At 40.5% G+C, this 20,436-nt stretch overlaps 1 protein-coding gene across 1 annotated transcript in view; it reads right to left on the reverse strand.

The window, feature by feature from the left end:
* NYAP2 (neuronal tyrosine-phosphorylated phosphoinositide-3-kinase adaptor 2) overlaps window positions 1–20,436 on the reverse strand; it is a 131,420-nt gene that overhangs the window by 25,232 nt on the left and 85,752 nt on the right. Inside the window, exon 4 of the mRNA XM_074153889.1 lies at window positions 7,651–7,863. Coding sequence (XP_074009990.1) covers window positions 7,651–7,863 — 213 coding nt within the window. The remainder of the gene's footprint in view (window positions 1–7,650; window positions 7,864–20,436) is intronic.

Here is a 20,436-nt window from a genome sequence, read left to right on the forward strand (position 1 = left end):
TCAATCCATGACTTTGGCCTCAGATGGATGTGTTCATTCACGTGATGTTTTATAAGCTTTCCTCCCAACCCTGCACCTGTCTTTTCTATTTAGTGGGCAAACACTGAGACCAAGGAAATTTGCACTCAGCAGACACACTTTGTACAGTAACAGACTCTCAAATTTAGCATTGATAGTACTGCTTTACAATGATAACAAGCAATTGTAATAATACCATGCTTCCTTACAATGGGTTTAAATAATTCCTCAGTTCAATCTCATGTTCTCAAGAAGAGAGGAAGGACCTATGCCTTATGCAATCCTGGTGTAACAAGTTTGCCTTTGAAGCACATGTTTTATCACGTATCTTTTGCTTGTGTCTCTCCGAGATGTATTTTCTCACGCCTCATTTACGCTGCTGCTTTGTCTGTGTTTGTTTTATACTAATATCTCTATTTCCTACACGGATCTCTAGTATCATCACTTGCCATTGGTTGGGCCTTTGTTGGAAAGGAATTAGATGTCCATCACCGACCTTAAGGTCACTTGGCATATCTTGGAAACTTGAGGAGAGTGGGCACATTACACCACCTACCAGCAACACGCTGAAATGCGTTCTTCCAGTCTCACTGATGCCTTTTCATTGTCACCTTAAATGCTTATTTTCCTTGGATGTTTCCAAATTCAATAGAGTATGGAGAAGAGCTATCCACTTAAGCTGGAGCACTTAGACCAATGCAAGCATCTGTATGGCTGAATATTCATCAACTAATTATTAATAGGTTGGTTAACATCCAGCTGGCTGAGCAGCAAAAATATTTATGCTGTTCAACAAATGCATTTTTCAATTCACTCATTCCTAGTCAGTCTGTAAACATACCGCGAGTCAACGTGGCAAAAAGCATGCAGAAAGGAGCAGACTGATCTCCCCCATAACCTTGCATTTTGTACATGATCTGTTGGTTTGCTTTTTTTGGACTTGGGCAGTTATTATGAAGGTTTTATTAGATTTGGTTTTGTTCTGATTTCACACTGTCTCTGTGCCAGACTTCTGACTGCTTCTGTCAGTAATATAGATAGTGGATCTCATGTCTCTTCCCTCCTGGAATTTTGCTGGGGTTTCAGAGAGGACAAGAATTGGGGGTTTTGTGGTTATTTTTCCCTACTGCTAAATAGAGACTCTGTTTTTGCTGCGACAAGCAAAATCAGACACCCAGCATGTAAAAAAGTCCAAGGCACTGTCTGCTGTTGCTTCTGAATTGGTTTGTTTTGCTTTGGGAAAGCAGAGAGAAGTGTCATAATTTCCAATTTGGATATATGTGCAACAACAAGAGATTACCATTTCCTTGCCAAAGAGACTCCTTTCATCTGGCATCAAAAAAATAAAACCTATCACACACAGATGAAGTATTAGTTCCTTTATCTCCCTGTAATATATGTTACAGTATTAAGGAACCTATTGCAATTTCCATGGTGACCCTCACCAACAGGTTTCAGAGATGGCTCCATCTAGCTTTTTTTTTTTTTTTAAGTTCAGAAGTTGGGTTATGCAGTGAAAGGGAAATGTAGGGGTTTTTTAATAGCCATTCCATTGGTCTCAGTGGGAATATTTTAAAATGAAATAAATACTCTATTCTACTGTAATTAGTGCTTTGAGTAACATCTTCACATTGCACACTGCTGTGGGGAAAAAAGTGTCCATAAATGGTCTGTTGCCTAAGTGATGCCCAACTCACTGCTCTGTATTCTGCAGCATGTTATTTTTCAGCTGTGGACAGTTTATTCTCTATACTGAGGCTAACTGGATTTTGACCACTTCAAAATAATAATGATCACTTCAAATAATAACTTCTGCTTTGGGCTATCTAAAAAGTAGTAAGAGGTCTTCTTAAATAATGATGTCCACTGTCCCGTCACTTTCAGTATCTTTACTTCTCAGTTTTCATGTTTTAAGTGATCATTTCAGCTTGCCTGCAAGGCCTGCATATTGATAGTGATTCTTGAATGAAGATGGATTTTCCTATTTACTGCTGAGAATCTTGAAGGAAGAACAACTTCTGCCAGCAAATCTCAGGGATGGTTTCTAATGTTTAATTCACGTTTATCTGATGTGGACAATATTGAGATAGCTCAGTATTAACATCTGAAATTAGTAGTCTTGAGACTTCTTGAGAAGTCCCCTTTACAACAGTAATGCCTGGTGTGGAGCAGAGTTTTATCAGCCAGTCTGATAAGAACAAAGGGAAGGCTCTGTAGATACCTGTCCTCTGAGGAGGACCCATTTCTTCAGGGTCCATGATAATGCAAGCTGAAAAACATCTAGCTCCTTACTGATAAATTTAGCATGGCATCTCATCTCTGCACTGTGCTTCGCTCCACTGTGCAAGTGGATCCTCCGGTTCTAAATCAAACCTGCCTGAAAGAGGGTTCCAGAGGCTCCATTCCAAACACAGGACCCTGTCTGCACCCACAGCCAGGGGCCTTTTGACACCGCTGTACACCACTCAAAGGCTGACGAGGGCTACCAGCCCACTGCCAAGCTAGGGAACTCACAGGCGTATGTCTAAGTGCTTTACTGGACTGGGGCCAGGGGATGAAGTGCACTTGAGTAGCCATTAGAGATGCCCATTGCAATCAATGGGCAGCACGAGGTTTGAATTCAGCAGATTGTTCAGGGTAGCTAGAGAGCTGCATAACATATTTAGTTATGTTATGTGCAAAAATGTTCATAAGATTCAGTTGCTATATTTAACTGATGAAACTTTGGTGGTATTATTTTGCACAGCTTCAAATGACACATTCTGCACACTGTGCCATATTATGAAAAACACACTGCTCACTAAGTGCCTGAACCACCCCCAGGAGCCAGGTGCAGATGGAGAGTCATGCTGGTAGGGGATGGCAGGTCAGCTGTGTCTCAGTCCCCTGCTGTGTCACCCACAGCAGCCACAACACTCCCAACAATGCTAGTAGCTGGGACCACAGCCACCTCAGCATGAAGCAAACCCACAGACATGGTCAGCTGCAATGGGACCACCATTACAGGACTCTCAGGTTTAAGCTGAGTCCTGACAGTGCCAGTAGGGTTACACATGGACGTAAGCCAGTGGACAGCCCCAGAGGACAGCATCAAGGATGAGAATTTTAGGAGAGACTATCCAGCACAGACATATAGGCTTTCCAATTACAAATAGGATTGCCTTGAAATTATGTACTTAATTATGTATTTAAGCACTCACATAAATGACCTGTTTTCCAAAAGTGCAAGTGCTGTCATCATAACTAAAGAGGTAGAGGCTTAGCTGGTTGTATTTGGGGCAGGGGGTGGTGTTGGATTTTCCTCAGTAAAGCAGAGTGCTGAAACGCAACAAGATTTTATGGAAATATTTTAGATCAGTTTTATAGCAATGTGCTATGGTTTTCTATATTCTCCACAAATACAACAGCCTGCATGATTTTTATTTTTGGATCTTAATGGGAAGAGTTCTTTTATTCATCCAAGGAAGCCTTCATTCTGCCTATCCTAATCTTAATTCAAAAAAATACTCTGGCTGTCACTTACACTGGAGAAGCTTCTTATCCTGTCACAGTCTCTTCTTTGCACATGAAAAGAGAAATATTGCTTATTTGCTACAGCTGCCAAGAAGCACGTTTTGAATTAAACAAGGCGATGTGACAGGCTGAAAGTAATCACATGCAAAAAAGAAGAAAAAGAAAACATGCATACTGGAAAAATGAATCACACCTATTATCATCATACTGGCCTGGCCATGTTGGTCTCCTAAAAAGAGATGAGTAAGCTGAAAAATAACTTGAAATTAAAAAACCTTAAGGTGGAATAAACTATCTGGTATTCTGTCACTTTAAAAAAAGTATTTAGGACTTCACCTGCAGAAGCTACTTAGTGCTGAAACAGAACAGCAGCATGTCAAACCAAACTGATTTCACAAAGGGAGCCCTGAACCTGTGGAACTCAGTGTTACTATATATCCATAGGTCAAAAGCTTAGCAGGTCTCAAAACCAAGTCAGGTAATGAGAAAAACCATGTCTGCATTAGATGGGGTGTGGTTTAAATTAAGATTTGTTCTGACCTGTCACGTCTCAGGTCTATGTCAATGACTGAGGCAATAAGGTAAGGAATAATCGTATCCTACTGGCAGTGTTTTTTCCTTAAAATTTCTTGCTATTTTTCTCTGAGGTTTCTGGCATGGGCTACTGTCAATCTTGAGGCTCTGGATCGAAAGGAAAATTGTGCATTGTTCCACACAGCTGTAACACCACTGCTGCAGAGTGTGTGCTTCTACAGTCAGGTTCTGTGACTGTGTGATCCTACAGCCTGGGTCATTGTGCTCTGGCTCGATGCACTTAGTGTCCAGCTCCCACTATTACCCTCCTTTTACTTTGGGTGACAGGCTCTGCTAGGGGAGAGCTTGTGTGCAGAGAACACGGATGTAGCGTAGGTAAGGTCTGGAAGCATCGCATCTGGGGCCGGACCTCATTGGGCAGGCTGCCCAGTAACATATACCTCCAGCATAAATTTGCCTTCACTTGGAGAATCCTTGATGATTTAGTAGCACAGTGATACTCTGACATTGCCTGTGAGGAGAAAATTTAGGGGTTGGTGGGGGTACTCAGTCCTCTTTGAGTGAAGCAGCCCTAGCCAGCATGAACTGGTACTTTGCTGCTACTCCCTCCTTTACCAGCGAATGCATCTTGCACCTTGGGCTCCGCAGGCATTGCTCCGTTCCCAGAGAGCTTGAAATTAACTATTCATTACTTTTGCAATTCCACAATGCTAGCCAGTAATTCCAGTGAAGGGTGGGCATTTACCCCCTTCCTGATTATCTACAATGTTTTCAGCTAGAATACTAATGGGCTGGCTGAGTGACAAGCTGATGGTGATTCAAAAACGGAGTGGAGTATCTGAGATTTAAAATGCAGCGCAGTGCCTGTCTCTAGCAGCAGGTGGCAATGCAAAATGCCTCATGGCTGCAGTTAGGAAAAAAGCAGCAACATTCCAGAAAATACTCTGCATAGCTCCTGGAGTGAAGTTATCACAGCCTTCTGTTTCACAGATCTCATTTGGCTGTTCACTACAATCGCACTGACTTTCCTAAATGCCAGCATGCCCCCAAACCACTTACACTACTTTCCATAAGAAACGATAGGATGCCAAGAAACAGAAAGGGGCTTTGACAAATTATGTGACAGATGAGAAAACAATCAGGTGTTAGAGACAGTGATACCCATGTGCACCTGACAGGCCAGGCTCATTTGAACAAAATGACCAGAAAGCTCAAGACTCTGTTTGGGGATGGCCCATTCCCCCTCTGATCTTACCAGCAGGTGCAGAGATGGGGAGAACCCACAAAAAATCAGTTGTCTCACTCAGGTATTCACTCAGACCACTCCGGTTCCTAGTTAATCTGTGCCACAGCAGAGCTGCCTGTTGAGCACATGAGAAGTCCTTCCTCATCCTTTCGGTTTTTACAGCAGAGCAATTCACCCCCATTTTCTTTAAATTATTCCAACACTGCCCTAATAAATGCCTGTACCAGTGTGAACTAGGAGGCAGGTAGCAAACTCTGGTGTTTCAGAGACATGTCTGCACAAAAAAGGTAGCCTTTTTTCCCTTATCTATGATGTCGGAAAGAGAGCAACACCAACAGCAAATGAACTGGGGACTCTCCTGGTTTTATTTGGTCCTGTGATAAATCCAAGTTCTAAATTCCTAGCACAGAATTACTTTATCTCCTTGACTCCGGAAAGTATTTGTTTCCATATAGATGTATCAAATCTCTCTTCTTGCAATCTATTACAGTTCTAATTTAATTGCGAAGAATGAACTGTTACAGTTCATGTACAAGTTCATTGAGGAGAACTGTGTACAGCATTTGAATGCAATGCTCCACCAATTAAAGGTAAAACACGTTGCTGAGGCAACAGCTAGAGACACAGGGGAAAAATATTCATGGCAGATGAGAGGCAATATTCATCAAATGAAATGTCATAAAAACTGCCGGGAAAGAAAAATCATAATCAGCTCTCAGATTTTAATCATAAAAGGAGTCAAAATTCAGCCAATAAAATATTTCTGTAATTTTTCTTTGACAGTCCTAGCTATGAAAGACAAAGTCACACTTAACTAAATCAAGGCATGATTCAACAACTATTACAGTTTGCTGATGCCGAATGAAGATTGAGGCCAAAATGTTTTGTCTGCTTTTGGAGACCAACCAGCTCTGTAAAATAAAACTGATGCAGGAAGATTGGACAGAAGAGCTGTATTTTGCTAAGAACTTTTTAATTTTCATTTCTCTTCCGTTCTGCTCTGTACTGCAATCTCACAGAACTGAAAAGGTTGGTACACACCTTTGGCCTAGTTATCAGATGTCCCAATACTTTGATGCGTTACCTTTAAACGCATCCTTTGACCTGCACTAGTGCAGATGATGCTCTAATACACTGGGAACAGAATTTTTAACAAAGATATGAGCTAATCTGGAAAATCCTTACCTACCAGGATGCTTTGTGAAAATAGACTAGTAAGCAAAAGACAGTAACACCCAAATACTCTGCGCTAGAGTCATGACATTTGCAGAAAAGTCACTTTTGCTGCTCCCAGAGGACTGTCTGGGGGGGTCTGTAGCAAGAAAAGCTGGACTGCACAATTGCTGCAAATGATGTGTCACATCAGCAAAGCTTATTCAAGTTATATACTGAGTTTCAGGTGTCATTTCCAGCAATGCAGGGGAATATCACACAGGGTGAGGGGTGAGCACCTCTGCTAGCTTGGCACTGTAAAGGCTCATCTCTGCCACTGATTGCTCAGCAGATCTCTCCTGCAGGAATAATTTCTTGTTTGAGTAGCTCGTTCATGGTCTTATGCTTACTGAACATTGACCATGAGGCTCCAGTACTATACGTGCCAACTGTTTCTAAAGTGGGTATTTTTCACAATCCAAGCAATAAGCAATGAATTTACTTTTAAGTGAACTGTCAAATCTCAAAAAGTAACAATGCAGTGCTTACACCACAGCTATATTTATCTGTTGATAGATGTCCATTCATGTATCAGTTCTGTTTGTCTTAGTCAATTTATATACAAGGTTGCATTATTTTTCACGGTTTATGGCAATTCACTATTTTATACATATAAAATTTGTTGAATAAAATGGATCGGTATGAATTTGAGACTTCTGAAATCCATAGTCACTTTCCTAGAAATTTATGTACAAATATAAAGCAAAGGCTGCTTGTGTCCACTCACTGCGCATATCAATAAGACAGCCTTGTTTCTGCACAGTGTGTTTGTGTTACTGTATGTGATATCTGAATTTAAAAACTTCTCTCTGAAGTGTCATCCTGGGGGTGTCTTTGCCACAGTGTCCCTTTTCAATGTCAAGCGGAATTCCTTACTTCTTTTAAAATAGATGAATGGCATGTTTACATGCTTATATTACCTGCCACCATCCCAATTCTTTTCCAGTACAGAGCACAAGCAGACAGCACAATGCTTATTAGTGCAGCAGCTAATGGGCAGGGCAGGTTCCAGAAGATATTTGGAAGTCTAAAGAATCCAAATGCTTACCTACATCTGCGTATCTTTAGAAATCCTTCAGCTCACAAGGAGATTCATGAGATCTTTCCTGCTCTGCTACTTGACATACCTGAGCTGTTGCTTCCAGCCAACATGGTTGGACTGACAGAGGATCTCCCAAGCCTGCTGGACACCACAGGTGGACCTGGCGTTCCATCCCATTCCTGAGCTTTCCCTGGCTCCCTCGAGGAAGCTGTCCCATGATGGCCTCCCCGCTCTTTGTTTTCCAGCTTTGGTAGTGGTTCAGTGCTGTGACTTCTGATCTTCAGCTCATCTAGCGGTTCTACAAAATACACAAATGCACATTTCACTATAGAGTGTCTGCTAATTATGCATATCATATAACAATCTTTTGCTCAATATTCCATATATACCAATCATAAACCTTTTAAGGGCAATTTATATCAGAAATTTACTATCTAGGCCCCAAACCTATAGTTTACATGTGGGTTTCAATACACTTTTTAATTATTAAAACCATACACAATGCAGCAGATGGATAGAATGTAACTTTTCTGTTACAAGTTCTATATGCCAAGAAAATATTTTTGAAAATGGTATCCTACCAAATTATGCTTTTATTAACTATTTATGGAAATACTTGAATTCTTTTCAGCTGTCATTTCATTGGGAACAAGTTCTTCTTCAGGCACTTTCTAAGGAAGCTCTCTCCCAAGGCAATGTCGTGCAAGCAACATATCTGTACTCCTCATAAGCTCTAATAAAAAGCACAAAATCCACAAAACTGTCCAGTGTTAATATTTTGGGTGCGCCCAGCACAATAACCTAGGGAATAAAATTTCACTTGGTTGGAAAATCCTTGGAGTCAGAAAATGACTTTCTGCTTGCAACACTATGAGTCAATATAAGGAGGAGAAATTAAAAAAGCCATTGAATGATTTTTCAAGTGAAGCAGTGATATCTGCTTTCTTCATGGCTGGTGATTTTCTGTTCTTTTCTTGAGACCCTCATTTCTTTTCTTGCAGGTTGAGCAACACAATGGAGAAACAATTCATTCCTGATCTTTTCCATCTGTAGTTGTGAAAAATTCACATGAAAAACTAGATACAGAAGAAACATTAGATTGCTTTTAGTTGTAAAAGCTAATTACTGTGCTGGTCAGTTATTCAAAGCTTGCTCAACAATTTGCCCCCTTTTAGCAAAAAAAAAAAAAATCCTTCTGAGTTGGAATTTTATACTTCATATTTAAGCCCAAAGACATGCTTATCTGGTGCTCTCAGTTCTAGTCATTGAGGTTTATAAATCAAACCCCTGATGTACCTTAATTTCTGTGTATATCTGCAGTCTTGGAATTCACATTTGATAGAGATGGACAATCTTCCCTTGAGCCCTATCTCAAAACCTTTTTGTGGCTACAAGGGACATCACAAGATTTGGGAGAGCCGGGAAAAGGCCAGGAGCCACTGGCAGGGAGGAGACGAGAGCAGCTGCCCAGGGGACCCAGGCAGAACGGCAGCGGCCTGGCTGTGCAGGACTGCCAGAGATGCCACGGCAAAATCTGTCTCTGTAGCCACTTCTCCCAGTTATCCCCATGGCCAGGAACTGGGACTATCCAACAGGAATTGCCACTCGGATGATACAGTCACAGAAAAAGAACCACATTCAAACTGCTTTAATTTTTCTGCGGCTCAAAACCCCCCACATCATTTACCCTTGCTACAGCAAACAGTGAAGATGCAATATTAGATACCTATATGGTACGGTAGAGGCCCCACCTATGCACAACAGTAACAAAATCTCATGTTGTTTTGAGTTCTTTGACATTCCAGTCTGCAGATAAACTTGATGAGCAACAACACAGTCAGCTTGAAGTTTCCTCAATGAAATGTCACATAGGAAACATGTAAAAATACCTAACTGCATATGCAGTGCAATATGTAATAATTAGTGTATTCCATGAATTACTATCAGTAAATAGTAAAAATTAATGTTAAGGATATCATACCCCAACCTTCAAGATTTTTTTTTTATTATTCACAGTAGTAAAACTCCATGAGACAATGATAAAACAACCTCAGTTTAACAAGTCTCATAAATAGGAGTCAGTGACATTTTATGTGACAAAGACCTTCAAAAATTAAACCTCTTCCTTGAACTTTTAGGTCACTTACCTACTTCAGTGGATACAAAAAGACACTGTAATGAAAATCCAAACTGTTTGTTTTTCCTAGTTGGTAACCCCAGCAGAGTACAAGGCTGAATAGCAGTCTGTATCAATATAACGTGACATCTGCCTTTCAGCGGCTTTTGCTACGAAATGTCTGTAACACAGCTCTGCCTGTGACTGCGCAGAGACACTTGCTAATACAAAGAGCCGTGCAAAGAGATGTAGAACCCAAATTAGAACTAGATCTGAACTGTTTCAGTTATCAACAAAAATGCTCTATATTTTTTCTGATCATTGATCTGTCAAAAATAATGATGTACTTTTTCACGTAATGTATACATGCAATCATATCTGAATTTTTTCTTTACATCAATAACATTCACCTCTTTAAAATACTTCTTATCTGGGAAAAGGAAAGATATGAACAAAGTTTAAAAATTCTTTGGAAATGCACACAATCCTTTTCACCACCAACACAGGATGCTCTCTAGATTGCAGCTCTTCCTTTCCAGCAAAAAAAAGAGAAAGCTAAAAGAACAGAATATGTTTTAGAAGGGTCATATTCTGGTCCTGCAAGTGCCCCACCAACTTAATGCATCATTCAATAGATTTAATTTATTATGTCATTCAGCTGCTGCTGGAAATGCTGTGATTACCTTAGTGAAAACCTTCTTTCTGTGTGCCTCAATGACACTACTTGAACACCACCCCTTGAAATGGCACATGCTCATGCAGCCAGCCCTTAGTGGCAGTGGAAACACTCCGGTTGAGCGTGGAGCTAAGGATTTATCCACTTCAGTTTACTTAACAGAGAAACATTTGTACTTGTTGCCTGATAAAAATGATTTGTGCATTCTTAGTTTTATTATCAGCTGAATCAAAGCACAGCAGTTCTCTGCAACCAGCTGGAAACCACGGAAATATTCAGACTAAATAAAGATTTGGCTTATAGTCTACTTCTTTATAAGGTGTAGAAAATCAGTTTTCAGCTGGCTGTCTAGACTTAATAAATTTACATTCCACTATTCTTTCTTGGAGATTTTCAGTTCTCAGTTTATCTGAAAAGTAATATATCCTAAAAATGAAAAGCAGATTGAGTCAGATTATAATGTCATGCAACCCGTCACAGAGCCTGAATCATTATTATTTGGTGATCACTATCAGTAGCATTGATACACAGTCAGAAAAACAACATGTCAGTGTTTTATGTAGTTTTCTGTAATATTACTTTCCTGGTCACTTGCAAATACATAAAAAATGGAAAAAAAATTAATGCCCCACTTTTGCTCAAATATTTTGGGGATGATTTTGGAGTAATTTCAGTTTCCTTAATAAATGTCAATGGGAATCATACTCGAATTCAATAGAAAAAATCACTGTGCTGGTACTTGCTCAACTGAAAGAATACCTCAGTTCTAATGTGCCCGTGACAGCTCCAGAAATGCAGAACGCTCCCCTCCCAGGTCACGGTGCATTACTGGGACCTTTTGTTGACTCTCCCAGTCACTTGGATGTTTTGTCAACTACTCCCTGCTGCAACTGCAGCTCTGTGGAGCAAGCTCAGTGGCACAAATTATTATGTCTCATAAAAGCATGTTTGTTGCTCTGTGTTTTCTCTCCTGCAGTCAGGCACGAGGCACTGGCAGAAAGCAGAACACCCGTGTAGCTGCCAGCTATGGTTACCTATGAGGTGGAGACCCTACCATCGACTGAAAATCAAACAGTATATTTTAAACAGGGTAGCCCTTTATAAAAGCTACAGCAGCATTTAAACAGCCACTTTATCCACATTGATCCCACACTGAAAGCATGAACTTTAACCAGTCATATGTGTATTCTGCTGAAAGGTAACAGTAGCTGCTGCACAGATATTTTTTTAAATTTTATTTTAGAAGTGCAGAAACACAGATGGGATCTAAGTTACCTCATGCTGTTAAAAACCTTAATTTGGAATTAGGAGATACTGAAGCTCAGTGTTATGCTGGGAGCTCACTCAATCATATGATGGCCACAGGCAAATCTTTTCACAGTCAAGTGCTGTATTTTGAAAGCTGAAATTATTATGGAAAGCATCTTTATTGTTCAATAATTCGTAAGCCAAAATAGTACATAAAAATGTAAATTTCAAGAAATAATTCAGTACTTTAAATATTTATGGATACAGTTGGTTGAACTGCCATAGAAGCGTTCAAACGTTTCAAGCATTTCCAGGTGTCATTGAATTTCAATATTCAAAGATATGCATTTTTCTTATTTATTTCACCTGAATCTCAGGCTTTTCCATTTCAAGAATAAGATGGTGGCTAAAATCTCTTAGAAAGAACATATTGTAAAATAATTGACCTGTACAATTTCCCCTCTATGAAAGGTCTCCTAATAGCTGGGCACTAGGCAAGGCTGGCACAGGAGCTGTGGTACTGGAAGACTCATAAATGCTAAAGAAAGTGAGAAACAAACTGAGTCAGCTGTAACTTGGAGCAAAGAAAACTGAAAAATGCTATGGAAAACATCTTACCTGAAAAGCTACCATTCAAATTAATATACACTCTGCGGTCAGTCTGTCACTCTGCTCTTAAGCACAAATTAATTTCAGGTCCTGGTGGCTTCTTAGAGTAATGCTAAGTGATAAATAGCAGAATCTCTATTACAGTTTGGGGTTTTGGGGGGAAGGAATAAAAGCAATTGTCTTAAGGAACTTAAAATGAGGTTTGCTGTCTGCCATCTCTCTTAGCTGTGAGCTGAAATGTATAAGCTAATCATCCATGCATTATTCATTTACTCTTTTTTCTGTGTGTTTGTTATAAACCTAAATAAATAATACATCACTCCAGGCAGAACTTGCATACTGTGGGAAGCAAATGGTATTACTCACAGGGTATAAAATTCAGGATATGCATATAGGTGTAAATCAAAGTAGGTCACTTGGGCACAGACCTGGCTGAGGGAGCAGGAGCGCAGAGGATCCCCAAAGGCTCACCTGGCCATCGGGAGGGGTGGAGACGCAGGATGAAACTACAGCCAGCACATGTGTGCGCTGATCAGAGCTACCAGAGACATGGCCCAGGCTTCAGCTCCCACCTTCCCAGCTGGGCAGAGCCACCGAGGTGGCAGCAGCCCTGCTCTGTGAGCCCTGTCTAACCCAGGGTCCTGACCAGGGCAAGACCAGGCCCAGCTCCACCAGCAGCCCATGTAACCCTCCCAGCATGACAGCAGCACCCACCCGTCCGCTACAGGCTGACCACTGCCACAGGCATTGGGTGCAGAGCAATGCTAAGCCCTTGAGGGAATCCCACAGTTTCCTCTTCCTGCACACCAGATTTTTATTTACCTTTATTACAAATTTAAAAATTAGAGCTGCCTTTTAATGGTTTCTTGATGTGTGGTGGTTTGTCTGATCTGCACAGCTGTAAATTTATCCCAACCTCTCCCAAAGAAAACTAACATGTTATTAATACCACATGCAAGAAACATGGCTAATGCTCAGTGCTTAAGCCATTTTTTCCCCACAAATAGGAGCATATTATACTGTCAGTGAAAGCCATTTCCTCATCTTTATTAACTATGGTGGTTTGTCTATTCTGACTTCATCTGCTTGCTAATTAAGCAGAAGTTTGCTTTGCATATCAATTTTTAATACCCCTTTTTTACAGTTAAGTGAGAGTTGCAGCCAGCTTGTTCAATTAAAAGCAGCTCTGACCTAGTTCCATGCAAAATCAATAGAAAGACTGAAAGAGTCTCACAAACCATCTAAGGAGACATAGCTGAAATGCTTCTCAGTGTTCATGGAGCATGTTTCTGTGAGCAGTACAGGGTTTGTTTTGGTTTGGTTTACACAATAAAATCCAGTGATCACATCTGCCTGCTACAGAATTGCAAAGATCAGCTCTGCCTGCTACAGACAGCAAAGGGAGGGGAAAGAGGGCTGAAGAAACACTTGCAGTTGATTTTCTGTGGCTATCTCAAAGCAGCTACATGGGCAATCCTGGCTGGGAAAACAAGACAGGAAAAGAAAAAAAAAAAAACCACTGCAATTAATTCAAGACTAATAAAAGAAGGGACAGATTTACACCAAAAGATCATCTAAAGCTTTAGAATAAAAATATTCAATGAAAATTATGAGTATTATAATCTGGTTGAAAAAATAGAATAGAAATCTTTAAGTTTCAGGTGGCATTATCAGTCACTTAAAAGATGAACTTTTAAAAATTCTGCACAGCAAGACATACATTTAGCATTGTTTGATGTCCTAGAGTATCTGGGAAAATCCTCTTGTATATTGATGATTGACTGAAATACAGGAAAACCTGTTTTTAGTCTTACATACGGAGAGCCATTTGATCCAAGATGATCATATTTTGGCATATATTATAGAGTGTTGACAATATAATATCTCCTGTTTCCAACAGGGCCATGATTATTTCTTAATGATTTCTTCTAACACTGCGCTTGATCTTTCAAGTGTGCCTGTTCTGCTGCACATCACCCCACAGCCCCGTCTTTTGACTGAAAAGGCCACACCTGGAAGAGACACATTGTACAGATCTATTACCAAAGCAAATCAAAAGCAATGTCCTGGCACTCTCACCATTACATCAAACAGCATTCTTGGAAAGGTTGTTCTTCTTTCACTCTATTAATAGGTTTGGTATTTACCTCAGACCAGTCACAATTATATAATTAGGCAGAACAATTTATTCTTTGATATTCACTGCATATTTTTCTTTTATTTTCCCTTCAGAGCTGGCAATGTTGGGAATTGGTGACTTGCACTTAGGAGAACCTCAACGGAATCCTCTGTGTTCCCCAGTGCCTTCCTGGGCAAAAACCTAAGTACAGCAAGTCAAGGGGAAATCTGCCACTGACTTGAACAAAGCAAGGGTTTTCTTTCCAGCAATTATTATTCGGGGCTAGCCGGCTATGCTGACTCATATGAATGTATAGCATAGTTGATACTGATGAGCTGCAAACTTACATAGTTTGTGCACCCAGATCTCCTGCTGATAACACAGGCTGACCTTTCAGTCAAACAAGTAAACGCGCGCACATAAATTTCATACCTGTAGGTGGGTACGTACATGGTCTATGTCTGTTTGCAGCAAACAGGATTTAAATAGGAGAGGAAGGAAGGTGGCTAGTCTGAAAAGTCTGAATGTGGCCATCTTGTGGAACTCTTCTCTCCCCCACTTACCTCTGTTGGTATCACTGACACTAGACTTGGTCTACTTAGTGACACACATACACAACACAAGCATATACTGCCATCCTCACCCTAAACTCAACACTGATCAAAGAAAACACTGTTAAATGAAACATGCATATAAACTTTGGAAATCAGTGATGGTAAAATGTTGCCCAGCTGCTACCAGCATTCAATTTGAAGAGAAGATGGTGCCTACTCTTACTTAATTGCTTTTCTTGCCAACCCTGTTCATTTCACTGCATGCTCATTCTGTTATTTGCATTCTTAAATATAGAGCCTTCATGTTTGGATGGAGAAACGATGGTTTGATGGGCACTGCACATATGCCCTAGCACAGTATGGCAAGAAAACTGATGGCAAGGCTGAGCCAAAAAAGCTAAAATATACAGACACTTCAGAGAAAAATGTTTTTGTAGAAAGTTCATGACCTGAAGTTTCAAAGCTTCACTTCAAAAATATCAGTCTTTCATAGAAGTGCTGACCATATTAAACTTGTCAAGATTTTTTTGGTCAAGTTTTCTGCTGAAAACCAGCCTTTGAACTACATCAGCAGTTTGAATGCAGGGTTTTTCTATTGTTTGACCACTTTCATTTTTTCTAAAGTGTATGCCTTCATCCAGATTCAGTAGAAAATGAGAATCTGCTGTTAGTCAGATAAATGCAGAGATAGTAATGGACACTTGTGAAAACTGGGGACGGAAACCCTCACTCTCATATTTTCCCATAAAAAAACCAATTAGAAAGTTGGAGCAAGAAGAAACTCTTTCCTGGCTATTTTGTCTGTATTTTAACTACCGTTATGAAAAACATTTTTATCAATGATTTTTGTGAAATAAATAATTTTACAATTTTGACAATTTTTTTTTTTACAAATTTGACAATTTAGCCAATAATTTTAGAGGCCCTCCCCACTTTCTAATTAGAGGTTTCATTCTGTGAACAGGTTTTGCTCTTGCTAGCTAAGCAACTGTTAAGCCATGGCAGCACAGACTCCAGATCCTGAGGAAACAGGTACAACTGCAGACAGCCTTATACAGCTCCAGCCGATGACTGTGCTTGTAAGATGTTACTATTATTGCTTTCAAAAGTGTACAGAGCAGCTACTGTGGCTGGGACAGGTGTCTCTGTATGTGATACGGTGCGTATAAATGAAATATAAATTATGCAAACGTTGCCCGAGCAGTAAAATAGCTATAGATTTCCTAGAAGAAGGTATTTTTTCAGTTATGAATTTAAATCACACACACAAAAAAGTCGTTCCCATCTCCAGCAAAATTAAACATGCAGCTTCTCTTTTTCCGATGAGTAGTTACAAGAACAATAGTTCTCCTTATTCATTCTTAAATGCCAGATAAAGTGCTAATTACATGTTACTGTTTTAACAAAAAAAAATAATTATTAGGGATGGATAATTCTGTTCAGAGGTGTAAAAGTAACCTGAACCTTCACATCAAATTGAATGTAAATGAACCTAATTTTTTAATATGCATTATTATCCTGACAATTAGTTCCTGTACTTCTCATCTTATCTATACCTATCATGTTTGTACACCCCTACAGTTTCATGGTTCAATATTTGAATCAATGTTACACGTATAACCCAAATAAAGCTATTTCTAAATCTTTGATTTATCTTCTAACTAATAGACTCCTGGAAGGTCCAGAGAAAACTTAAGGAGAAGCATATCCACCTTTTCTCAGTTAAGAGTCTAAAACTTTTTATTAGAATAAGTAGATTATATAATACACTGACAAAAATGTATAGTGTATCATGCGGCGACCCGCTATTTTTTTTTAAGTCTTTGTATTATTCACTGCTACATTCTGGATACCTAAGTGCCTTGGTTTGCAGAGTGGTTTTGCAAGGAACAGCAGCCTAAGACAAGGAGAGGACCCCTCCTGCCATAACTTATAATAGGATCCCCTGAAGTATATCTTATCTCATACTTCAAGGACCTTTGGATTGGGCCTTTAATGACGGGGTTTAAGAATTGAGCTCACTCTTCCAGGAATCAAATCAGACATGCCAAAAAAAGTATGTTTTTTAAAAATGGATATATAAACCACTTAGCCCAAGAAACTGTCAGTCTTTGTTACACAGATCAGTAAGTTAAGAATAGCAGTCAAAAGTATTGGAGGACTTTAGAACTGAGAGAGAAAACCTTGTTCTTTCCTTTAGTCCTCCCGAAGTTCCCACCATCTTCTCTTAAAATCACAAAGCTTCTACAGCTAGACCTGTGTCACTGTAAGTACAGATATGGCATTTAATTAAACTACATCTCTTGTAAAGATGTAGTGACAGCAGCTCAAGAGATCATGAAATCAGGTTTCAGATCATAAAGCATGTCTCCCTATCAAATCCAGAAGCCCCAGGGAGGAGGACACTGATGAGAGCGCAGGGTTGGGACAGCCACCCACCCCGGCTGCCACAGCTGCCGCCCTCTGAGCTCTGGACATCTCCTCTCAAACCTCTGGCATCTCCGGGCTGGTCGGCTTCATTCAATGGGGCTGTGCCAACCTCCTGAGTAGAGGCCACGTAAACAAAACTCACCATTCCCTCAGATCAAAGTAGTTCAATTCCTATCATCCCCGTGGTTGTTTTTTCCTTAGTTCTTTCACAAAAGGAGGACCCTGATACCACATTCCCTACAAAAGACAGTGAGAAATTTAAAAAAATTGTATTTAGCGCTTTTGTTGAAGGTAATACATGCTTATGGAAAACATCACCAGATTAAGCACTGAGATTAAGTGCTGAGTGCCCATAAATTGGTCATAAATTATATGGTCCTGTTCGAAATAACAAGACAATAAACTCTTCGATTCACCATCCTGCTGTATGACTACACCATTTTGAATACAAGCTGTTCTAGTCACAAAGGACACATTTATTTTCTTGAAACCAGAGACACAGATGGTGTAAACTGGAGTAGCTCTCCCAATTTCAAGGAAGAAGCGGTGATTTATGAGTGTTGAGGATTTGGCCTAAAGGTCAAGATATTTCTCTTGCTTAGAAAGCTCTGATCAGGGAGGGGAAAAAAAAAAAAGAAAAAAAAAAATCAATGGCACTTAAAACTCAAAACTTATTATCATTATCCACGTCATTAAGTGCAGCACTTGTTACTTAGCTTGTTCACAACACAGAGAATTAGGTGCCTATAACTGAATTTAAGGCTTTTATTTTTCCTTTACTTTTAAATACTTTCAGAAACTCACATCTTCCTGTACATTAAACCTAAAAATGTACTTTTCAGTCCTTTACCTGAAACCGTCTTGACATCTAACAAAAAGAGAATAGCCTTATCTCTATTATTTTTTCTTTTTTACCCCTTAACAAGTTTATTTCCTCTTCATAAAAAGAATCATGGAATGGTTAGAATTGAAAGGGACCTTAAAGATCATCGAGTTCCAACCTCCCTGCAATGGTCAGGGACACCTTCCACTAGACCAGGCTGCTCAAAGCCCCATCCAATCTGGCCTCGAACACCTCCAGGGAAAGGGCATCCACAGCTTCTCTGGGCAACCTGTTCCAGTGTCTCACCACCCTCACAGTAAAGAATTTCTTCCTAATATCTAATCTAAATCTCCCCTCTTTCAGTTACTCTTTTCCCCATCACTACGCTCCCTGACAAAGAGTCCCTCCCCTTCTTTCCTGTAGACCCCCTTTAAGCACTGAAAGGCTGCTATAACATCTCCCTGGAGCCTTCTCTTCTCCAGGCTGAACAAGAACTCTCTTAGCCTATCCTCACAGCAGAGGTGCTCCAGCCCCCTGATCATTTTTGTGGCCCTCCTCTGGACTCGCTGCAACAGGTCCATGTCCTTCTGTTGTTGGAGGCTCCAGAGCCGGACACAGAACTCTAGGTAGGGTCTCACCAGAGAGGAGTAGAGGGGCAGAATTATCTCCCTTGACCTGCTGGCAATGCTTTTTTTTAATGCAACCCAGGATGCAGTTGCCTTTCTGGGCTTCCAGCGCACATTGTTGGCTGATGTCCAACTTCTCATCCACCAACACCCCCAAGTCCCTCTCCTCAGGGCTGCTCTCCAGCCATTCTCTGCCCAGCCTGTATTTGTGCTTAGGATTGCCATGACCCACATGCAGGACCTTGCACTTGGCCTTGTTGAACTTCATGAGGTTCACACAGGCCCACCTCTCAAGCCTGTCCAGGTCCTTCTGGATAGCATCCCTTCCCTCCACCGTGTCAACTGCACCGCACAGCTTGGTGTTGTCAGCAAACTGGCTGAGGGTGTACTCAGTCCCACTGCCCACGTTGCCGAGAGAGATGTTAAACAGTGTCGGTCCCAATACCAACCCCTGAGGAACACCACACGTCACTAGTCACCACTAGGATATCAAGCATTGACCGCAGTTCTTTGACTGCAACCATCCAGCCAATTCCTTATCCACTGAGTGGTCCATCTGTCAAATCCATGTCTCTCCAACCTAGAGACAAGGATGTTGTGTGAAACGCTTTGCACAATTCCAGGTAGATGATGTCAGTTGCTCTTCCCTTATCAACCAACACTGTTGCTGGCTGTCACCAATCACCTCCTTATTTCCTATATGCCTCAGCATAGTTTCCAGGAGGATCTGCTCCATGATCTTGCCAGGCATAATTTCACAGAGGTGAAACTGACTGGCCTGTAGTTTCCTGGGTCTGCTTTTTTTCCCTTTTTAAAAATGGGGGTTATGTTTCCCCCTTTCCAGTCAGTGGGAACTTCACTGGACTGCCACAACTTCTCAAATATGATGAATAGTGGCATAGAAATGCTGATTAAATTGCTAACCAGGAATTCTATCAAGCAGTCAAGTAATATAAACAGAAGGAATAACTAAATCCATATACATCAATGAGAAACAGCAGCTGTTTCCAGAAAAACCTGAGCAATTATTTATGAAATTATGTCTTCTTCAATGCTTCTGTATACAGGCACAATCCCAGAAGGACCCAATTTTCTGATGAGCCTAAATGGCTGAATTAGAAGAGGAGACAATGTCATGCTACCAATTAAGAAAACTTGCATATCATCTCGAAATGTGTGTTTTTTAATAACTGCATGTAACAAAGACATTCCTTCATTTTAAAAATGGAGGGGACATCCCACCCATTAGTGACTTGAACGACTAAATGCCCTTAAAATAGACATACTCGCTTTTGTGTGAAAGTAGCAAGACAACAAACGACATAGCGTGCATTTCAATCAAGAAGCAGGTACCTACTGATTTATACTGATTTATCCATTCAAAACAAGTGCTCAAATGTGGCATTATCCTTGGTGCCAAGAAAAAATTGAATTACCTGCACGCAATGCAAAACAGGGCAGCGATGGTGTAGCTACGGCAAGGGATTAGCACCCAGGGATGTGCAAGCTGCCACTGAGCTGCTGTGCATCCTTTCACACATTTCTTCTTTGTACCTTTGCTTCTCAGCTCACTCCCACTTCGAGTAAACCTAGGTGAAACATTGGTTTCCTGCCTTTTCCATGTGTAGCTGAATGACCTTACTGTCACGTTATGATTTTTCTTTGCAATT

Source organism: Numenius arquata, chromosome 9 (assembly GCF_964106895.1).
Source record: "Numenius arquata chromosome 9, bNumArq3.hap1.1, whole genome shotgun sequence".
Classification (NCBI taxonomy): Eukaryota; Metazoa; Chordata; class Aves; order Charadriiformes; family Scolopacidae; genus Numenius; species Numenius arquata.